The sequence below is a fragment of the Centropristis striata genome, chromosome 4 (assembly GCF_030273125.1).
Source record: "Centropristis striata isolate RG_2023a ecotype Rhode Island chromosome 4, C.striata_1.0, whole genome shotgun sequence".
Lineage (NCBI taxonomy): Eukaryota > Metazoa > Chordata > Actinopteri > Perciformes > Serranidae > Centropristis > Centropristis striata.
The window spans coordinates 26,486,285-26,509,135 of record NC_081520.1 but is presented as its reverse complement, the minus strand read 5'-3'; the positions used below and the strand labels follow the sequence as shown (position 1 = coordinate 26,509,135).

Sequence of the window (22,851 nt, the reverse complement as noted above, 5' to 3'; positions counted from 1 at the left end):
CTCACATTGGTCTGCTAAAGCTGTCAGAGTTATAGTTTGGGCGTAGGACGCACAGATGATCCACCAACACGCAGCCACAGCCTCATAGACCGCCATGTTAAAAAGGCGGGAAAATTTCTGGAGGAAAGCAGAGGTACCAGTTACTTCTGATGACTCTAAAAAGACAATTACTTCATTTTTATTCACAAAACACATATGTAGACGTTCAGGGAGAATTCAGGATGCTCAAAGTTATTTTTTTGTTTTATGAAAGGAACTACGGTTTGGCCAAAAATGCTTTCTGTTCGTGGGATAGTTTTTGCTGTTTTTCTCTCTAAGTAGCATGAAATGTCACAAGAGCAGCTTTGGTTGATTGCTCTGCTCTGATTGGTGGCCGCCACACAGACACAGACAGATAGACAGACAGACATGTTGAAAGCTTGATCTGTCACTTCAGCAACGGTAAAGATAATATACTGTAAACTACTTGGCAACATTATTAATGTATGGCTGAGAGTCAAGCACACTCAAAATTTCTTTAGAAATTTTCTAGTAACTGATATTATTATTAATGAAGGGTGACAGGGCGGCTCTGTGTCTGCTGGTTTAATCCCCACAGAAACATTGAATCTCTTTCATCTCAGGGCGCTGCTCGTCTGCTGACCCTGACCTTAGACCTCCCTGAACAGCAGGGCAGGATCAGTGTCAATCTAAAACATGCTAAAGTTCATAAATGGTATACCTTTATAAATTATTGCAGGTATTGAAATCTTGTTATAGGACTTAAAAAAGAAGTGAAAGTGAGGAACTTTTCACAGACACAGAATTTTATTTAAATAATTCATTTCAAGAGTTAATTTGGTGTGTTTCTCGTCCCGTGCAGATCCACCTGACTCTGAGCAGGAACACCATCAGTCAGATCCGGCCGTACGCCTTCGCTGACCTGCAGGACCTGCACGCCCTCCACCTGGACGCCAACCGCCTCACCACGCTGGATGACTCACACTTCCAGGGCCTGGTCAACCTGCGGCACCTCATCCTGGCCAACAACCAGCTGCACAGCGTGTCGGAGGGAGCCTTCCAGGTACGACACGGAAACCTCTTCTTCACTCTTAGAATAAGATCTCAAACAAACCAGAACTTATAATAAACAGCTGTCAATGCTATGACTGAAACCTCTGCACACCACTATAACTAGGCCTGTCACAATAACACATTTTTTAGGACGATATACTTTCCCAGAAACTATCACGATAGAAACATTGTATTGATGTCGTTTTAGTTTTATAACGATATATTTATAACATATAAACAGCTGGAATGGCTGCTTGGGTTTTTTTTTTTTTTTTGGCAGTTCGTACTGTCTGTCAAACATTTTCAGCTTTAGAGCTTTCAGCTTTTTCTTCCAGAAAAAAACTATTGTGTCCACTTTTATATATTGAACGATAAGCCGATATAGTAATTATTTTGACAGGCCTAACTATAACTGCCCGAATATTACCCTAATGTGTCTTAATACGACTTTCTAAATCTACAACTGCCATAGGAATGATTAACTTAATATCTCCCTGAAACGTTTGACCATGACCACTGCAGTGTATCTGTGCAGTTTGTCAGCTGATTTCTCACGAAGGGACAGAGATGTCTGAGTACATCACTACAATCTGGGATTAAAATGTACTAAAATTATTATTATTAAAATAATATGAAAAGCTGTAAAATAAACCTGAAGCACAGAGTGGACAAGTAATACAGAGATTGAACAAGGCTGTTACATCATAGCAGACACTATTGTACCTTTCTTCATGTTTTATGTAGGAAAGACATGCTAAACTAAATATTAATCAAAGCATAGTATATTTACTTATTTTAAAAAGTATTTCATTTAGAACTTTAAATGCTTGCTAAAAGATTTGAAGAAAAATGTACCTAAGTTCCCAGAGTAAAATCCTCACTGGGCAGGTCAACCCATTAAATTAGAAGCTTCGTTCAAACATATAACTTTAATTTAATTATAATTTGTTGAGTTGTTTGTATGTAAACCTATAAATGTGTGTCAATTTCAGAGGAAAACTTGAAGAAAGCAACAGAAGCAAATGTCTCACCTTAACTTTGTCCTTTGATTTTAGATCAGGATATAATATGGAGAATCTTTGTGCTGCTGCACATTTAGATTGGGTTTGCCATATCGACATTATTTTATCTGTTTAATTTAATGAAGTAATGGACCAAACAAGAGTGTCATTAATTAGGTTATCTCCTAAGATTAAGATCTCTTTTGCAAGACAAACCGACAGACTGAGCACAGTGTGTGTGTGTGTGTGTGTGTGTGTGTGTGTGTGAGGGGCATTTTATGTCAGACGCTGCACACGCATTGTTGATGGCTGCATGACGGGTGAACTACGCCTCAATCTACGCCTGACATGAAGACCAGCGTGACTGTTAAATACAATTCTACAGGCACACGCTGTGTAATGTGTGTGTAAATCAAATGGCAATGGGTCATTCGTGCCGTGCCACGAGTGAACGTATCGGACGCCTGTGCGCACACTCGTCTCAATGTATAGTTATTTACTTCATGATGACAAATTTTGAGTTTAACAGCTGCTTCGCTTCACAATTAAAGTTTATACAGTACAGTTTATGTATTACCAAGAGAGACCAATGAGACAGTTTAGGCTATTTCAAGTCTACACACACAGCGATAAAGTCAACGTCACAGCTAACATTATAGCCTATAAGTGCAATTAAACTTCACTACACTGCATGTAGCCAGTTCCCAGCTTCGTGAGTAATTTTTTGCGTGCGGACATACAGTGCAAACACCATAATCGCTGTCACCGCTGAATATTAATTTGCCATGTCCAAAGAATATTCAGTAGCCATGTGGACAGCAGTCTCTTCACAATATGATTCCATCAGACCTTATATCTACACTGTTTAACCCAATTCGGCACCTATGCACAGTACCATTATGTTTTACAGACATTTGTACTTAACTAATAAGGTAAAACATTTTGTTTATGCTGCATTTTGCTGACTTTCACTTCCCTTTGTATCGTGCGTCAGGCATTTCCCTCAAAACAGCCTAATTAAGCCTCAGGTTTTGGCCGGAAAAACGGTAAGTTTATCTCGTACGTATGAGATAGTCTCTCTCTGTCTCTGTCTCTCCCTATCTCTCTCTCTTAAGGTTTGAATGATATTGAATTGATATTTAATGATAGTAAGGGTGAAAGGGATCATTTTCATAATTTCAACCACTTAAAAATAGAAATATTCTGACAGCTCTGTTGGGGCTTGGGGTTCATCTATAAGATATGCTTTCTTATAAACAATCCCGTATGAACCTGAGACTCTGTTTAACAGCTGATCTGTGTAGATCTGCTGCAGAACATAGTAAATGAATAACTGTCAGGTCCTGATGATCCAAAGGACCTCGTGCGTAAATGCGCACAGCCTCTTCCTCAGTTTGGTGCCTGAGCAACGGTCCAGTCCTGATATACGATATATATAAACGTACACGCGTTACAGGCATTGACGCGTGTGTGTTATTGTCCTAAAGCCAACGCTTTAGACGACTTAACGTGTGCATGTGTAGACTGAAATAGCCCAAACTGTCTCATCGGTCTCTCTGGGTAATACATGGACTGCTTGAACTGTGAAGCGAAGCAGCTGTTAAACTGAAAATTCGCCATCATAAAGTAAATATTTATTTGTACATTGAGACGAGCGTGCGCACAGGCATCCGCTATGTTTGCACGTGGCATAACACTTTTCACCCGTCATCCCTTCATTATCTGGTGTACTCGCAATGCGCGTGCCTGTACGCACGCCTACTCATCAGTCTCTATGCAGGCGCAGGAGACGAGTTTAAGGCGTTTTAGTATAGTTCACTGTCACAAAATGCCCCTCATAATCTGTGTGTGTCTGTGTGACTGTGTGTGTGTGTGTGTGTGTATGTGTGTGTGTGTGTGTGTGTGTGTGTGTGTGTGTGTGTCTCTGTGTATGTGTGTGTTTGTCTGTATGTGTGTGTGTGTATGTGTGTGTGTGTGTATCTGTACATGTGTGTTTGTCTGTGTGTGTGTGTGTGTGTGTGTGTGTGTGTGTTACACAGCACTAACAAAGTCAAACTACTTTTAATATTTGCTGCCAACAAACCTTCATCAGAATCTCTCAGAGACTTTCTGTCATTTGCCAACATTCACAGTTTGAAAACTTCTTTTCAACTCAATTAAAGCTGTTCAGACTGGATGTGCCACTGAGGTTCAGAACCACTTCTGGCTCTGACTCTGAGGTCCAACAGAACCAGCCAGCCGTGCCGACTGCTCCTCTCAGCTGGACACCTGTTTAATAACCCGGCCTTGAAATAAACTCTGTCCCCTCTTCATTAAAGGACACTGTCCTCTCTCTCTCATTAAAAGTGTCCCCTCAGGACGGCTCCCAGACCTGCAAGACTTTCATGAGGGGGAAACAGAGAGCTGAGACCTCTGACCCTGCTGATGGACCTCAGCCTCATCCATCGCTCTCTCGCTCTCGCTATCTCTCTCTCCCCTGCCTCTCATTGTTCAGGGATTTTGTTGCTTTTATTTCATTTTAAAATAATGTAGTTTCTCTAACCAAAGCATAAGGATCACTAAGATTAAACAACAAGCAGAACGTGGGACACAACACAGGCCTTATTGCCCATGATATTAAAAATAATACAAACAAAAAAATGTAGAAGTAACCTTTTACTGATCAATTGAGTTTTTAGTCCCGGTGAAAAAAAAAACAAAATTACATTAGATACTCAATGTGTCCAAACAAGAGGTCATGCAGATAATTGCCCAAAGATATTCTCTGAGTTATAATGTCATGAAAACCTTAACAAACACTGAAATTAAAGTGGCAGATGACAAAGTCAAAGTCACAAATTTAGGATACATTTTTTTTCTAAGATTTGAAAAGTAATACATTTGCAGCATTACATTTACAAGAATATTTCACAAATCTCTTCTGTGAAGGATTTCACTTTGCTGACTGACTCATTGACTCTGAATACAGCTGCATCATCTCTATTTTTTTCTTTAATTAAAATCCTCTCTAAATGCTGCATCTGTGGATGAAACTTATTTCCTCCCTCTTCCTGGTCTCACCTTTATCTAACTTTTTACTGTTTATATATTTTTCTCTCCCTCCATCTTTTCCTCTATTCCTTTCTCCATACTTCAGTCCTTTCTGTTTGTCCATTTTTCATTCCCTCCCTTCTCCTTTCTCTCCTCTGTTTTAGACAAGAAAACATTAAAAAGCCATTAAAGCCCAGATTATTTTTGTTTGCAGCGATGCTTTCTGCCATTAAAGTAGCTGACATTGTTGCATAAACAGTAAAAACCCTTGATGCTGATCACAGTCTGCCTCCGTCCCCTTTCTTTAAGTAAGATCAGTTGTCCAGACCCCGGCCCTGAGACCCTGTTTCCATTTAGCAGTAACATGTGGTCTGAGTGATCCGAACACGAGTGGACAGCTCGAAATACAGGAGAAAACACTGTTGAGATCGGATGTCAAAAACCACATTGGGAGGTAGTTGTAGTAGACAGTAGTGAGAACGGGTCTGTGACTCTTGTCCACATTAGCGTCCGCCGACTCACCTGCCGCCCCCTGCCGAGTGGAAGTACGTACTCATTCACGTGACAATGGCGTCATAAAAGCACACAGCTAAAGGTAAACTTTGGTGGAGTGGTTTGTCTGCAACACGCCAAAGAATGTATTGTTTTGATTTCTTCTTCTTCTACTACTACTGCTGCCCCCAGCTGGTTAAAATCAGCAAAGCATTTGGTGTTTCACAAACGGAAATGATCTACAGGTGCATCTCAGTAAATTAGAACATCGTAGAAAAGTTTATTTATGTCAGTCATTCAATTCAAAAAGTGGAAATAACACATTATATAGATCCATTACACACAGAATGAAACATTTCATGGCTTTATTTATTTAATTTCTTCTAATTATAATCATTATGGCTTACATTTAATGAAGACCTAAAATTGTCTCAAAAAAATTTAAATATGACAGAAGAACAATTTTAAAAAGTGTGCCACAACCTGGTTGTCTGGTGTCATGAAAACCCAGAATTACACTGTTTAGAAGGTTAACAGATTTATTTTTTTAACTTAAAGCAACAGAAAACCAGAACAAATGTTACAAGTGGGATATGGACGTCAGTGTTACCAGTAGTTCAGGATGTGCATGTGTGTAAAATGTAGTGGATGTGTGTTAAGTTCTTTAACTAAAGGAAAAAGGAACGGTTAACCCTGCGTCTGCCACATCAATCCACGGACGTCTGCTGGGGAGAGAGAGAGAATGGATGAATTGTGGAGCTTTATAATCTCAGAGCACCAGGCCCAGGTGCCCCAATCAGCAAACCCAGCCAAAAGACAGAAGTCCCACCAGAAGGCCGCTGTCTCAACAGCAGGGGTCGCCACATATGTTTAATATGGAAATGTTGGCCTCTGAAAAGTATATTCATCTATATGACTTAATACTTGGTTGGGACTGTTTGACTTGAACTACTGGAAACAGACTTTTCCATTATATTCTAATGCATTGAGATGCACTTGTACGTGTTAATTTACATACAGAGCAGGGAAGTAAAACCAGATCACAAGTGGTCACTGAAGAGACATGCTACTGCCAGGTGAGAACACATAGTCCACTTTTGTTTGGATCACTCAGATCAGATGTTGCTGCTAAATGGAAACAGGGTCTTAAAGCAGCAGGGAGGCAGATCAGAAAGAAAACTACATGACTCCCTTTAAGGCCACAGACCAACATGCTGTTGTTTGGGCGGAGGGCTGCTGGCAGGATGTCTCCGTCTCCGGAGACAAAGCCTTGTCCAGCCGTCCGTCCTCCCTGAAACCCAGCGTCAGCAGTAGGAGGATTATTAGAGGACACTGGTTTCTGCTCACAGAGCTCTTAAACTCCTCCACACAGCTCTTTAAGTTCCTTTTGTCATTAAGAAATGAGATTCTCTTTGTCCAGAAAGCAATAAGGCACACATTATTGTAATGAGAATTGAGGCTTTGTGGCATTCACACAGTGGCCTGATTGTGTGAATTATGAGAGCAATTACATCCACGACGACAACACTTTGGCTGATCAACAGGCTGTTATCGCCTTCCTCCAGCCCCCCCTCCTCTCTTTGTATTCTGCTCATTGTAATGTGTGCTGACTCGTGGCATTTCATCAGTGCACTGATTGTGAGAGTTGTATGGAGGCAATTAGAGAAAACATGTTGTGAGTGCACAACACTGACCAGGGTAATTGATCTCCATTTCTGTCTTTCTCTGTTATTCCCCAATATTTCTCTCTTTATTACTTCACTGCCTTTATCACCATCCATCCAATCACCTCTCCATCATTTATCATCATCATGTATCATCTACTTTCCTCTCTAAGTGCTGAATCTGTGGATGAAATGTATTTCCTCCCACCTTTTCTCTTCGTGTCTTCGCCTTTTCCCCACTTTTTACTGTTTAAATATTATTATCCCCCTCATTTTTCCCTCAATTTCTTTCTCCATACTTCAGTCCTTTCTGTTTTTCCATTTTTCACTCCCTCCCTCCTTCGTTCTCTCCTCTGTTTTAGATAATAAAACATTAAAAAGCCATTAAAGCCCAGATTATTTTTGTCTGAAAAGATGCTTTCTGCCATTAAAGCAGTTGACAGTGTTGCATAAACAGTAAAAATCCTTGATGCTGCTCACACTCTGCCCCCATCCCCTCATGCAGGACTTCCTGGAGACTCTGGAGGATTTAGATTTGAGCTACAACAACCTGGTGGACATCCCCTGGGACACCATCGCCCTGCTGGTCAGCGTCAACACCCTCAGCCTCGACCACAACCTCATAGAGAGCGTCCCTGAGGGAATCTTCTCCAACCTCCACAAACTGGCCAGGTCAGGACTGAACCAGCGTGTGTGTGTGTGTGTGTGTGTGTGTGTGTGTGTGTGTGTGTGTGTGTGCGTGTGTGCGTGTGTCACCATGCATTAACCTCTTAACATTATACTCCCTTTTAGAGGGACAGGGGTCTTCAGGGGGAGACAGCAGATCAACAGAAAGGTGGTGAACATCATCTTAAAGCTAAATATTAAATTGATATGCAGCTCAATTCTGTTTGTCATTAATAGTAATTTTTTCATTGAATGTATTGATTATGAGGGTTGAAACATGATGATGGCTATTCCCTTCCTAATTATTATGTATTTGTTGTAGATATTTGTTTGTTGTAGACTCCAAGACCTTTAGACCAGCAGACCACTTTTAAAATGGGCATGTCAGTTTTACCTCACTAAACCGAACCCTAACTTTGGAGCATTATTAGTTGAATGAAAATTTTATTAAAATTGAAACTTGTATAGCATCTTCCTGCTTCTTTGGCCTTTATATTCAACTTTACGAAGCCCTCCATCACTTTTCATTCCTGTGTACTGCCTACAAACACCACAGTTCACCAGTCTGAACACTGACGATGGTTCTGCTGTACTGAGACAGACAGTATATCTCACCAGTAAACATTACCGCTGTAGGCTGGTGTGATATAATATACAGCTATATTTATGTTTATAGCTTGATGGATGTTTTCATCCTCCTTTAACACATAGTTTTAGTCTAACACACTGTGATGCAGCCTCAGCCTCTTCCGCCAAACTACGTCGGCAGTTTTTCTTCAAATAAGTTTTCATAAACACAATGTGCGGGACCTGTCCAGCGCTGAGCAGAAAGACAGTCTGAGAGCAGCTGGGAAGCAGATATTTCTCAGTAGTTGGTGGTTTTATTAACCAGGGCTAGCTGGAGTCTGCTCTCTGGTGGTTGTGTCAGCTTCATGCAGTGTGTTTTGTTGTGTTTATGCCCCTGGTGGCCAAATATTAATCAATGCATCTTTAAATTGAAGTTAAATTTTGTTAATCAACCAAAAGCTTATGCATACATGTTATGAAAACTCTCTAATAAACTGTATATATGTCACAAATGATTCCAAACGTGCCTAGAAACACTACGAGCCTCACAGAGAGACACAAAGAAACAAATACTCTGCCGCACAGCTGCCAATAAATGTGTATAATTATTACTTGAAGAGTATTCAAAAAGCTTCAAAGGATTCTGCACATGAACTCTAAATGTTCCTGAGACAAAAATATTTGAATGGATCCAGAATAAAAGATTAATCACAAAGCTTCAGAGCATCTGTCTTCAGAGAGAACATCTATTTAAAGGGGATTTTTTTTTTATTGTTGTGATTAAAGCATCAGAATTAAAATAAACCATTTCAAATTATGTTTTGTTCGGCTGCATTTTCCCCCTGATGAGCTGTGTTTCCTTTTAATTGATTTTCAAACCAATTGGACATAAAACTGTAAAACTAATGCTTCAGAGCTGAAATCACAGAGAAAATCCATCCACGTCAGACTGCATTTAATAGAGGTTGAGTGTTAGAGGCTCACACACACACACACACACACACACACACACACACAGACATACAAACACACACACATGAACACACACACAGCTGGGACCAGGGGCCTCATTTATCAACACTGTGTACACACAAAAACATTGAAAATGTTGTTTCCCACCCTCAATAACCCGTTCTAAATATGAGGGGATGGATGATTTTATTGTTGATCTATTATTATATTTTTATATTTCACCTGGGTACTGCTGCTTACTTGTGCAATGATAGTATGTTGAAGTCTGTATGTTTTTAAGATTGTTTTTTTCTTAAGTCTCTATAGTTTGCTATTTCAACTATTTTTAGATACATATATCCAGAATTTCCCTCCAGGGATCAATAAAGTATTTCTGATTCTGATTAATATGGAGCGCATACATTTTTCACAGATATCCTGCTTTTATCACTGTGTCAAAGTGCCGATCGCCGATTGTTTCCCCTTTGGTTTAACATGGAGATGTTAACGCTGCAGGTGCACAGCGATCCATGATGCACAGATCCCTATCCCCTGAGAAAAAACGTGTCTTGGAAATCCTTTCAGAATAATTCAGATGTGGTGCATATTTGATCCCGTATGTGATAATTAATTGGGACAACAAGTTACCTGTGGCTTATGAACTGATGAGTAAAACTGATTTTGGCAGCATTACGCAAAGGCTGCTCTGTCGGTTCTAGAGAAAATACCCAACGGTGGACTTTAGAAGGAGCGTTTATCTGCCATTGTTTTTTCAATAACCAGCAGGCATGACAGCGATTTATAGTCATTTGCGTGTCATTTGCGGGAGGAGCCAGGGCGTGGTTGGTGGCTCGTGCATGTGGATCAGTTCCGGCTGGTTGGGATGTATCAAGGAAATTAGGAGTACGCCATCTTTCAGTATGAAAGCTACGCACTCTTTGATACATGAGGCCTCTGGTGTATGGAAGAATTATCCTATCTTTATTCAAGAGCGTAGATTTTCAGTTTGAGAGCATAATTTGTCTTTCTCGTGCTCAGATTTGTTCTCCTCATGCTCACATTTTGCGCTCGCACTCAGATTTCTGCTGCTTTCTTTCAAAATGTGTGCGTGCACTTAAAAATCACATGCTTGTGCTCACATTTCTTCTTCTTGGACACAAACATTTTGCTCGCACTCAAATATGTCCTGTGCGCACTCAAATCTAAAGTCTACACGCTCAGATCTCAATTCTGCGCTCTCAAAACTTTTGTGCTCGCACCCAGAACACGCACGTCCTCTCAGGTTGAGGTGTCTGCTCAGACTGAACGTGGTCCCGCCCTGCGCTTAAACTAGTGTGTTTCACCAGCCAATAGGGAGACAGCTAGATTGTGGCCCGGTCTTAGGTGCGTTCCCTCGCCTTTTTGAGCGCTCCGTCGGGGCGGTTATATGGTCTGTTTGTAAAACTGCTTCTCTCTTAAAATACACCAATTTACCATATTAGCCAGCTATTTGAATCGTCACCTATTTAAAACGCAGCATATTTATGTAGAATTAATCTTAAGTAGTCCTAAAAAGAGTTATGGTAGTTTAGATTATATATTAGATTAGATATATATTTTTTCTATTATTATTTATATATATATATATATATATATATTTTTTTTTTTTCCCCATCTGTACAGTGGTGTCACGATAGTCCAGTGGTGAAGTACACTACCATCTGTTGCATTTTAAACCATGGGACGCCGGTTCGCATCCCGTCAGCCGCACTCTTGCTGCATGTCTTATTATGATTTAAAATTTTAATTGATAAATTAATGTAACAGTAATACAATCCGTGTAACCAGCTGATTCGCTTATTGCAACGTGTATCACCGTCCTATTTACGCGGCCAAAGCCAGGGGGCGCATAATTAGGCTAATGTTGGTAATACTTTCACTTTCACAAGAAGAAGACTTTGAGCAGGATTCGGAGCGCGGCAGCGAATGAATGGGAGACAGATGGATGGCCAAAGACCTCAAGTAAGTTCATTGCTAAATGTTGCTACAACTCAAACAAGAGAGCTATTACAAAATAAAAGGCTTAAATATTGTACACACTGAATAAAAGGAATTGAAAAGGTGTGTATTGAAAATAAAGGGTGTGGGAAGTCCACAGTGAGTTCATGAACACATCAGAAGTCGTTTGGTGTTTATTAGATGAATTTCCAGTGAGTTATTAAAAATAGAAAAGAAAGACGTTGCACTTTTGCGACGGTCCCTAAGCACTCTGGCTGCCGTTGGGCACTAGGACGTATATTCGGCGCGGTTACTTTAATCTTTCGCCAGACTCGCTGATTTTGGGGAGTTGATCAAGCCTGTGAAATGTCAGTCTTAGTTTTCTGTACAAAATAAAACCATCCTGGGGGAAATTGATGCGGTTTTCGTGACGTTATTCCAGTTAGAACGCCGGAAAATAGGCGAATATCGCTCCTCCATTGCTCCTCTTCTTTCTACAGTATCTCGGGATCTCGCAAAAGTATCTCAGGATCTCACAAAAGTATCTCAGGATCTCACAAAAGTATCTCAGGATCTCGCAAAAGTATCTCAGGATCTCGCAAAACTATCTCGGGATCTCACAAAAGTATCTCAGGATCTCGCAAAAGTCCGTCCTTTTTTTTTTTTCACCCATCATTTTTTTTTTTTTCACCCATCTTTTTTTTCCCCCCGTGTCCCCTGGGGGGCTCCGTAATATATAAATAATAATAGAAAAAAATATATATATATAATCTAAACTACCATAACTCTTTTTAGGACTACTTAAGATTAATTCTACATAAATATGCTGCGTTTTAAATAGGTGACGATTCAAATAGCTGGCTAATATGGTAAATTGGTGTATTTTAAGAGAGAAGCAGTTTTACAAACAGACCATATACCCGCCCCTCCGGAGCGCTCAAGACCTAACGCACCTAAGACCGGGCCACAATCTAGCTGTCTCCCTATTGGCTGGTGAAACACACTTGTTTAAGCGCAGGGCGGGACCACGTTCAGTCTGAGCAGACACCTCAACCTGAGAGGACGTGCGTGTTCTGGGTGCGAGCACAAAAGTTTTGAGAGCGCAGAATTGAGATCTGAGCGTGTAGACTTTTGATTTGAGTGCGCACAGGACATATTTGAGTGCGAGCAAAATGTTTGTGTCCAAGAAGAAGAAATGTGAGCACAAGCATGTGATTTTTAAGTGCACGCACACATTTTGAAAGAAAGCAGCAGAAATCTGAGTGCGAGCGCAAAATGTGAGCATGAGGAGAACAAATCTGAGCACGAGAAAGACGAATTATGCTCTCAAACTGAAAATCTACGCTCTTGAATAAAGATAGGATAATTCTTCCATACTGGTGCATGCTGCATCTCCACTGGAGCAGCTGCAGGTTGGAAACTGTATGATGGTGAATGGCTTGGTGACGGAGCGGGGATTGGAACCCTGACCTCAGGCTGCTCCTCTGCTCGGCATATCTTTGCTCTGCTGCTGTGTTCAAACAAAGTGTTTGCACAAATTCACACACGAGACGATTTCAGGCAAATCTAAAGGTATTATTATTGACTCAAACTCCTCAGACACTCAAATTAGAGTGAACCTTTGCCGTCTTTCCTTCCATCTCTCTTCAAACTGCACAAATTGTAGATTGCAAACAAAGTAAATAATCACAGTTTGTTTACTGGCACACGACTGTGATGTTATTTTTCTTAAATAAAGCAGGGATTTTTTTCTAAATAAAATCTGACATAAAAATCTGGAAACAGTTTCCTCTATTCCTTTATTAAATCATGTTTAGACGTGTAATTCATTTTTCGCCTGTCTTAGTAAACATGGTTTGGATCAGTTCAGGGCAGCAGAGGAACAAACAGGAGAAACAGAGAACAGTAGTCCTGATGATTTATTTCATCCTGAACTTACTGTAGTTCAGTGTGCACCACTTCAATCGATCCGGAGTGGTTCAGTAGAATAAAAGCTGTTTTTCAAAGTAAAAGCCTCTTATCTGAATAGGACCTTCAGGATGTGGCTGTTGGGCAAAGCTGTTTTTCAAAATAAAAGCCTCTTATCTGAATAGGAACTTCAGGATGTGGCTGTTGGGCAAAGCTGTTTTTCAAAATAAAAGCCTCTTATGTGAATAGGAACTTCAGGATGTGGCTGTTGGAAAAAGCTGTTTTTCAAAATAAAAGCTTCATATCTGAATCGGGATATCAGGATGTTGCTGTTCAGTGAAACTCAGACACAGCGTCAGAATTTCTGTTGAAATTTTGTAGTATGTAGCTGGATAATGTAATACACAATATGCAGCTTTGTTAGAAACAAACATTAAAACAAACTTTATTTTCCCTGAGGATGATAATGATGATGTCGACCCACAGAATACTAGAAACAAAGCAATAATCACATTTTAAATATCCTGTAGTTGTGAGCAGGTTGAAGGTTCATGGTTCCTGATTTGAAAACAAAAAAACAACCTTGCCAAAGCTGTTTCCAAAGCTTAAACCACATTTCATAACTCTCCTCAGTTGTTCAGCTTAACTGAACACGGCCAGTTTAACAGCAGCATTATCACAATTTTTATATGTTGTTTTTAAACTGGCAATTTTAAATCATCTGTACTGAAAACTAAAGAAACTAGAGATTAGTTTAATATTTTTATTAACATGTGAAGTAAATAACAAAGCAAATTAAGTAAGATGAACATGTAAAAAAAAAACCTTTTACTCAACAGTTCAACAAATGTAGAAAATATAAAATAACACAGTGAACTACTTTACAGTCCTGAGTGCTTTGCAGATATAATATACCCAAAATATACAAATTGCTTTTCGCCTAATATCTTGGGTGGATCTTCTTCAAATGATTAACCAGATCTGTTGTTGATAGAAATCCCACGCTGTTAATATTTTGTTAACTTGTTCATTGAACTAAGTTCCATTCAGTAATAACTGGTTTCTCTGTAAGTTTTCATTTGTCCCACGCTCTTGAACCCACAATTGAATGCACCATACCTGTGTGTGAATTGCCGTGCTGTGAATTTTATTTTTGTCTTGATACAGCGGCAGATAGATTGTAATTTCCTTTCCTCTTTCCCAACACCTGATCCTCTCTGGTTTACTGCTCCAAGTCATGGCTGACATCTGTTTCTCTGCCCTCAGCTCCGCGTTAAGCTCCACGTTCGGTCTTTCTGTTTACTTCTTCGGCAACATAAACAGAAGTGGAGCAGGAAATGGTTGACTCTGATTGGCTGTTGTCACACACATTTCCCACGTGATTGATCGAGTAAATATGCTCACAGCTGATCACCGTAATCCACCTGAAATTTATCTCACTATATATTTATATAATATCACTAATCGCGATCTTACAGTAATGGAAAAAAAATATTAGCCCACCCTTGTTTGCAACTTGCTTTCTTGTTCATTTTAATGCCTGGTTCAACTAAAGGTACATTTGTTTGGACAAATATTACGATAACAACAAAAATAGCTGATAAGAGTTTAATTTAAGAGCTGATATCTAGACATTTTCCATGGTTTTCTTGATAATGATTTTGGTTGTTATGAAGAAAACCATGGAAAATGTCTAGATATCAGCTCTTAAATTAAACTCTTATCAGCTATTTTTGCTGTTATCATTATATCTCTCTCAACAACTGTACCTTTAGTTGTACCAGGCATTAAAATGAACAAGAAACTGAAGAAAACAAGGGAATTCTAATTTTTTTTTCCATGACTGTATAATCGCCCACGCCTAGCTGACCAAAATAGCTAACTAAAATAAACTACTCAGTGCGAACTTTATGGACCAAGAAAGCTGATCTTCTCAGTGAGATGTGACTAAAAGTTTAAGAAAGACTTTATGTTGAAACTTAAATGATGCCATATGACTGTTTGTTCAAGCTGTAAACACAATGGACTAAAAGGTAAAACATGAAACACTCAGATACAGACGTTGTGTTTAGGAATATGCAGCTTGTTAATTAAAGTAGGTCTGAATCTGATTTTCCACTTGTTCTGTCTATTATTATTCCTCGCCTCACCTGGCCTCTGCCCTGGAAAACACTTCTGCTTTACTCTTTGAAAAGTGTTTTGTGATAAATATTGTTCTTATTTTTATGCATGCACTGAGTAATTTTACTCTCCTGGCACAAAATAACATTTGAACCCCATTAACAGTAATCAATTTCAATTTATGTCCCAGCGACTAGCAGTCATTGATGTGCAGGAGGCAGGAAAGCAGCCCGGCTCCTGATAAACAGCCATGCATTTATTAAAAGAGCTGTAATGGGTTATTTCTGCCCTGGAGACACAGAACTTGTGGACCAGCTGGTGAAACTCTGAATTTGTCGGTGTGCACAGGTGAGCACTCTCACAAACGAGTACACACCACGAGGCTGCTGCCCATGAAATAACATAATTGAAATTTGTAAAGTGCAGCACGCCCGCTGCTCTCAACAGCTATTAACTTCTTGTTAAGTCATCGCTGTTGTCCAATATTTCTGGAGGGACTTTGGGGGAAAATAGACTTTCCTATGTTTGTTGCTGACGACGGTGAATGTTTGAGTTATTACCAGTCATCAGGCACAATGTTTTGGCCGGCAAAATATTGTTCAATTCCCAGAGAGGCTGCAGTGGCTGCGTGACAAAAAATGCACCCTGGAATATTTGTCAACTGTTGGATCTCATTACTGCGATTGTACTTTGTAATGAAGTGAAGATTTGACTTGTTCTGTGAGCTGATCTCCCGCAGCCTGCTGCCTCTCGCTCTAATGCAATAACGTCAGTCAGGATACCTTCCGAAAGGCCACACATATCTTCAGTTCAGCTGCTGATTCTGCAGAAGAGATAGTTTGCTTAACTTATTCATGTGCACTCTTCGTTCACAACACAACTAGCGTCAACTTCAAGCATAATAACAACATCGGCAGGCTATATCGTCTCTTTAAATGGTAAATTGAGTGCACTTATATATTTTTATCCAAAGCGCTTTACACTACACACTACGCTCATTCACACACACATTCATACTGGTGGCCGAGGCAACAGGCGACTGCTCAACTGAGCCACAGCCGCCCCACAAGTGTTGCTACAAGTGTTGTCTTGTCTTTGGGAACCTACAACGTCACAAATCTGTGCTGCTCGTCTTGATTGATATGGACAGAGATTACGATCTTATAAATACTGAATGTAAGATGTTAATGCTGGATGTTATTGTAAACTTTGTTGTTTGTTGTAACGTTAGCCAGATAAAATGAATGATGATTGGTCTCTAGTTGGTTGATTTAAACCATCTTTGATCATCATTTCATTCGACCCTCGGCCCGAGCCTCATGTGGTCGCATTGTGGTTTATTTTTATAGAGTTCTGTGCTTCTTCTTCAGTGGAATTTTATTTCTGCTCTCTACAGACACACAGCTAACTAACATGTTTACCCTTTTAAGTTGTTATAACTAAAATGTTAGCAGCCAGTTGAATGTGTATTTATATTCTATGAATAAAATGTATATCCTTGAATCGTGTAGAGGTGGTGAACTCGTCCTGCTACAACCAATAGGCGTCTTTCCATCAGGGTAAAGAGTGGTCGCTGGGAAAGTTTCAGGCCACGCCCTCTCAAATGGCCGCTCCGCTCACTCGGCGTGTCTCCATTACAAAAAATGGCCCCGGAGGGATTTACCAGACTCTGGAGGTTACGTATGATTATGATTGTTGCATAATTGCTTAGCTTGTCGCCGTGATGTCACAATCGCAATGGATATAACACAGGAGATGAGTCAAACGTAAACAATAAGGAAGGAGACCGAGATGGAAGGAGCAGAGCTGCTGTGTTTCTGTCACTGTGTTCATGCACTTGGCGGCAAAAATTATGGACGAGAGTAGACGAATCCTCTCGCTACTTTGCGGGCTTTTAAAAATGGCACATGTTGTTGTGGCGCCGAGTTCTATGTCACATCCCACTTAGCGTTCTATCCAATCAGCCACCAGGCTTTTTTCAGGGGAGAAAAATGCCCCTGCTCTTCCACAGGGCCAAAAAAAGGGCAGTCAAACGGCTGCTAGGGACAGCTCACATTCAAATTAGGGGCGTTTCGGCGAGGGAGACCCACCTCATTCTGGGTATTCGACTATAGTGGAAATTCACCGATTGTCAGTTTTTTCTGCTCATATAGAGTTCTGTGCTTCTTCTACAATGGATTTTTCTTTCTGCTCTCTACAGACACAAAGTTAAATAACATGTTAATACCCCTTTAAGTTGTTATAACTAATATGCTAGAGCTACCACAACCAATAACAAAGGTGTGTGTGTGTGTGTGTGTGTGTGTGTCTGGAACCCAAATCATTTATGTTGGAGGCCAATCGGACTGGGCTTTTTTTGGAGAGGGGCATAAAGAGACAGTTAGTAAATCAAAATGTGAATACAATATATATATTCAGACAGACATATGAGGAGATAAAATAGTGTTTTTCAACATTAGACATGTTCCAGCAGAAACCCAAAGTACAAGTATTACCATGAAAATATAACCTGTCCCCTTGAACTGCTTCTCCCTGTTATCCTCCAGCTCGTCTCTAACAGACTGCAGCACTTAGTGATCAGAGTTTATCAGAGCTTCTTTATCCAACTGTAGATGTTTCATTAAAGCAGAACTAGCGCAGCCAAAAGAGGATTCAAAAGAAACAAATAAAACAGTTCATTAGGTTTGTCACGATGAGCAAACCCTTTCCATTACTGCATATTGATTTAATATACATTTGAAAATATAGGTAATAAGTGTCTGGACCGACTGAACCACAAACACCAAGCTGCATCATCAACATCTCTGTGATTTCAGCTTTTTTTCCTGCATGTTTACCTCTGAGCTGAGGAAAAACACCAATCAGCTGTGATCTTACTTTAATTAGTTTCAGTTGTTTGTTAATTTGCAACAGACTTTCCTGTTGCAATTAATAATCAACACAATTTCAACAAAAATGGTGAACTAATAAAGCTGTCCATGTCTGTAAATTTGGAGTTTATTTCACAGTGATAGCGATGATTTAATCCCAAATGGGATGTTTACATGCTTTTAACCACTAAGTCACTTATTTCCACTGCTGGAAGAAAAATAAAACGTATCTCATTTTCCTAAAAGTGAGACATGAATGAGAATTAGAAACAGAGATTTGATCTCCTGAACTTCATCATCAGTGGCTCGGCTGCAGCCAGGAGGAGGAGATTACTCTTTTTCATTAAAAAAAAGTCATGCTCATGAAAACATTTCCAGATTTATTCACCTTCAGTAGACATTTAGGATTCTTTAGCTCCAATCTAATCGTTGTAAGGCGAGATGAGGACAACCGTTTCCTCTCTAAATGTTTCCCTTCATCCTCCTCACCTATAGTCATGCTGTCCACCTCCGACTCCAGACAATCAATCAACTTCACCTCACTGCCAAGAACGGCTGGACACCTTTCTCAACCCATTTATTTGGTTTTAATTCAATGTAATGGGAAAATGATGATTTTTTTTTGTCTAAAACAGTTCAGTTTATTCAAATCTTTAACGCTATAGTTCAGGACGTTTACCTATAAATGGTAAATAACCAATTATTCCATTCAAGCTCTCACTAAATATTCCCCAACATACATAGACAATAAGTGGGTTTTCCCAGCAGTTTAAAGAACAGAAGTGCTCGTCTTACAGTAACTGAAAATACATAAATCTCCAAAAATGTCAAACGTTTTTTAAACCAAATCACAGCATGGATTTTTCTCTGCTGTTCCAAAGTTTTTGGGTTTATTGCATTATTTATTATTATGCAAATGGTATCAACTCAAAAAATGCTGCATTTGAGCTGTAAATGACTTCAGACATCCAAGCACACTGTCTCCCCTTAAAAATCCACTGATCACAACCTTCTGTGTCCAGTTGGGCTGAATGACTACAGGTTAAAGCCTGTAAATATGTTCCAGTAAAAAGCCCAAATATTGGTATGAAAATGAGCATAGTATGTCTCTTAAAAGGGCTGAGAGTTAAACCTACTATGTACAGTCATGGAAAAAATATTAGGATGTTGTTTTTTTTTAATTTCTCGTTCATTTTGGTACTTGCTTTCTTGTTCATTTTAGTGCCTGGTACAATTTGTTTGGACAAATATAATGATAACAAAAATGATAGCTGATAAGAGTTCAATTTAAGAGCTGATAGACATCTAGACATGTCCCATGGTTTTCTTGATAATAACCAAAATCATTATAAAAAAAAAATGGAAAATGTCTAGATATCAGATCTTAAATTAAACCCTTATCAGCTATTTTTGTTGTTATCATTATATCTGTCCAAACAAATGTACCTTTAGTTGTACCAGGCATTCAAATGAACAAGAAAGCAATGAGAAAACAAGGGTGGTCTAATACATTTTTGTAACATTTGCACATTTAAAACAGATCAGAAAAAAATGTGAGATGTTGAATCTGCTTTTTGACTCTGAGTTCTTTTGAAGTGTGCATGCTGCGAAGGGTTACAGATGTTTAGACAATAAAATAAATACTCCCTTCTGATTCAGCACACTGCCCTGTGCCTGCAGACCGCTCCGTCTCACTGCGTCTCTGTCTCCACCACCAGATTGGACATGACGTCCAACAAGCTGAAGAAGATTCCTCCGGACCCGCTGTTCCTGCGGATCCCAGTGTACGCCAAGATGAAGGGCTCCCCCCTCACAGCGCTGGTGCTGAGCTTCGGCGGGAACCCTCTGCACTGTAACTGCGAGCTGGTGTGGCTCCGCAGGCTGACCCGAGAGGACGACCTGGAGACCTGCGCCTCACCCAAAGACCTGGCCGGGAAATACTTCTGGACCATTAGAGAGGTTTGTTCCATTCGCAGTAATATCACGTCATGAAAGATCCAAAATACAGCCAGAGAAACAATCTGAAGCAGTCAGAATAAATCTATATCAGCAATATAGAAACATGAGGATACAATAAAGTGTCCAGATATAAGAAACATTGTGGACTCAGGGCAAAGATCCATTCTGTCCTCTAGAAGAACACCTCAGAGTTTGTTATCACACTGACACCACTGAAGTTTGAAACTTTTACTATGTTTGGTTTGACCGAACCAAAAATTTTGTACAATTATAAGTAAAATGCATCAATCTGGTGCACCTTAAGAGCTAAATGAGAGCAAACACCTCACACAACATTTTTCAGTGGGAAGATACTGTATTATAGAATCTTTGTTATCCTACTGTGTCATTTTTAATTTTGATAATCATGCTTTTCCACGAGGACATGGAGCAGCCAGCCAGTGTGGAAAAATAGCTGGCTAGGGGAGTCTGGGGGGCATGCGCCCATGGATAATTTATTTTCCATAAAAGCCCAAATTTGGTGCCTCTCACACATTCTAATGACACTATTCCATCATATAGACTGATCTTATTCATTGATTATTTAAAACAATATTTAAAAGGAGAATAAGAGTTCTTGTATATTTTATTTAAGGCATCTTATTTTGACAGTCTTCTTGTACATTCTGTGGTGGACACAGTGCTCTTAATTTGAAAGCTGCATGTGTTTAGCCAGAGGAAGTTATTAAAAACAGTTAGTCACAGTTTAGTGTGATTAAAACAACTTTAAAAGCTAATGTTAGCTTGCGGCTACCGAACGTCATAATGCAGCAGTGTGTTTGGATCTGAAGGCCTGGACAGGTCGATAGTATTTAGTTTGGCACGCGCACACACATACCTCATCATGTGGTAACGGGCCACCAGAATCTAGGTAAATAATGGGAAACCCTGATGTGTTGAGGCCTGGACCTGCTTCAATAACAAATACTAACAGAGATTATCTAACTAGGCCTCTGGTTGATCTTGTTAGCTTTTTTGGAAAATAATAACACAAATATTATACTTCTCGATAAGCCCCCAGTCATTATAAGCTGGCTGAAAAAATGGAAGATTTAAAAATGTCGGTGGTATAAATTGCATTCTGTGTGTTGGGCATCATAATCCAGTAAACCCTGCGGCGCCAAGATGTGTTGTCTTGCCGTCTTAACTTTTGGCTCTCTGTGGACGAACAATCATCTCCTGTCTCAAGGACGCTGCAGCAGGCAGACGGTCGGAGTCACAGAGGAGAGAACCTTCTGCTCAAAGTGTCGAGTCATGGGGTCAGAACCACAACGCTGCATTATGATGGTTCCCTTCTATCATAAAGGAGGCCGTTCCTTATATCATCACAGAGATTAGGGACCTGAGGAGCTGGTTTATGTTGCAGCAGATACCAAAATGGTTTAAAATAACAGACAAAAGGATCAAATTAAGCCATAAGAGGCAACAATTAAAAACAGGAGGTCGTGTGTTCGGCCTTCCTGTCCGTAACTTTATTCATTTATTGGTTTGTTTAACGAGGAACGTGCACATTTATAAACATTTCTGCAAATTGCCAAAACTAACATCCAGTTAATGCTCCAGTTAATGCTAACATGAATCAGTCAGGTTAAGGTGCAGAGAGGTGTGTAGTCAGTGTCGTCAGATCCCTCTCGCTCCTCCAAAGTCCAAATATGGTCTGCTCCCCATATCAGAAACAAGATGGCGACAATTGAAGCGCTGAACTTGATGCCTCAAACGGGCCACAAACCAACGGGTGACGTCACTACGTCCATTTCACCACCATCACAAGAGAAACCCTGACAACTCTACAGGGATCAAAACGCAAAAACTACTCAAACTTACCTGATACGACAACAGATAAGAGAAAGAATGGATGAGCCCCCAACTCACATTATGTCCAGGTTCCCCATTGCAATAATAGTCATTAAAGATCTGTTTTATAAATACTATCTCCACCCAACCCGTCCCAGTGTTCTGCTGATGATGTGAGTGTAATTAACGCCCACGAATGTAATAATGTCCACAAACGTAATAAAAATCTGCAGCTTTTAATCCAGCAATCCCACAAACGTAATATATTTAACAGAGAGCCTGTTTTCATTCAGATAGCATGACGTTAGAGGTCACATGACCCCTTTGAAAATCACCATGAAACATAAAAAAAATAGCCAAACTTTGCAGCGCTATTTCAACAACTTCCTGACACGATATCCTGACATGCTCGGTGCCTATAGATCGACTAGTTTCATATGATACAAGTATATCCAGTATACATATATATAATACTTGGCAACAATTAATCAATATGATATTGGCACGCAAAATATCGCAATATTATGCTGTATTGATGTTTTATCCACCTCTAGTGATTACTCTCTTTGGAAAGTACTTGACTGAAATATTCCTGCTGTAGTTTATAGGGTTGTGAGCGTTAAACCAATGCGACCGGATATTCGGTTTAACAAGTGAGAGATACGGCTGCTTCTGTAGCAACCCCCTCAATCGATATACAAATTAGCCATGAATTCCTAGATTAATCGGTTGTAGAGTCATGGATCAGGTATCACGAGA

The 22,851-nt window shown here is 39.9% G+C and overlaps 1 protein-coding gene across 2 annotated transcripts in view; it reads left to right on the top strand.

Moving 5' to 3' along the window:
* The window catches only part of si:cabz01090165.1 (uncharacterized protein LOC100333421 homolog), a 533,531-nt gene that overhangs the window by 447,114 nt on the left and 63,566 nt on the right, over positions 1 to 22,851 (top strand). For both annotated transcript variants that reach the window (XM_059331258.1, XM_059331257.1), the window contains 3 exons: positions 863 to 1,063; positions 7,746 to 7,912; positions 20,019 to 20,259. In XM_059331258.1, the coding sequence (XP_059187241.1) occupies positions 863 to 1,063; positions 7,746 to 7,912; positions 20,019 to 20,259 (609 nt within the window). The remainder of the gene's footprint in view (positions 1 to 862; positions 1,064 to 7,745; positions 7,913 to 20,018; positions 20,260 to 22,851) is intronic.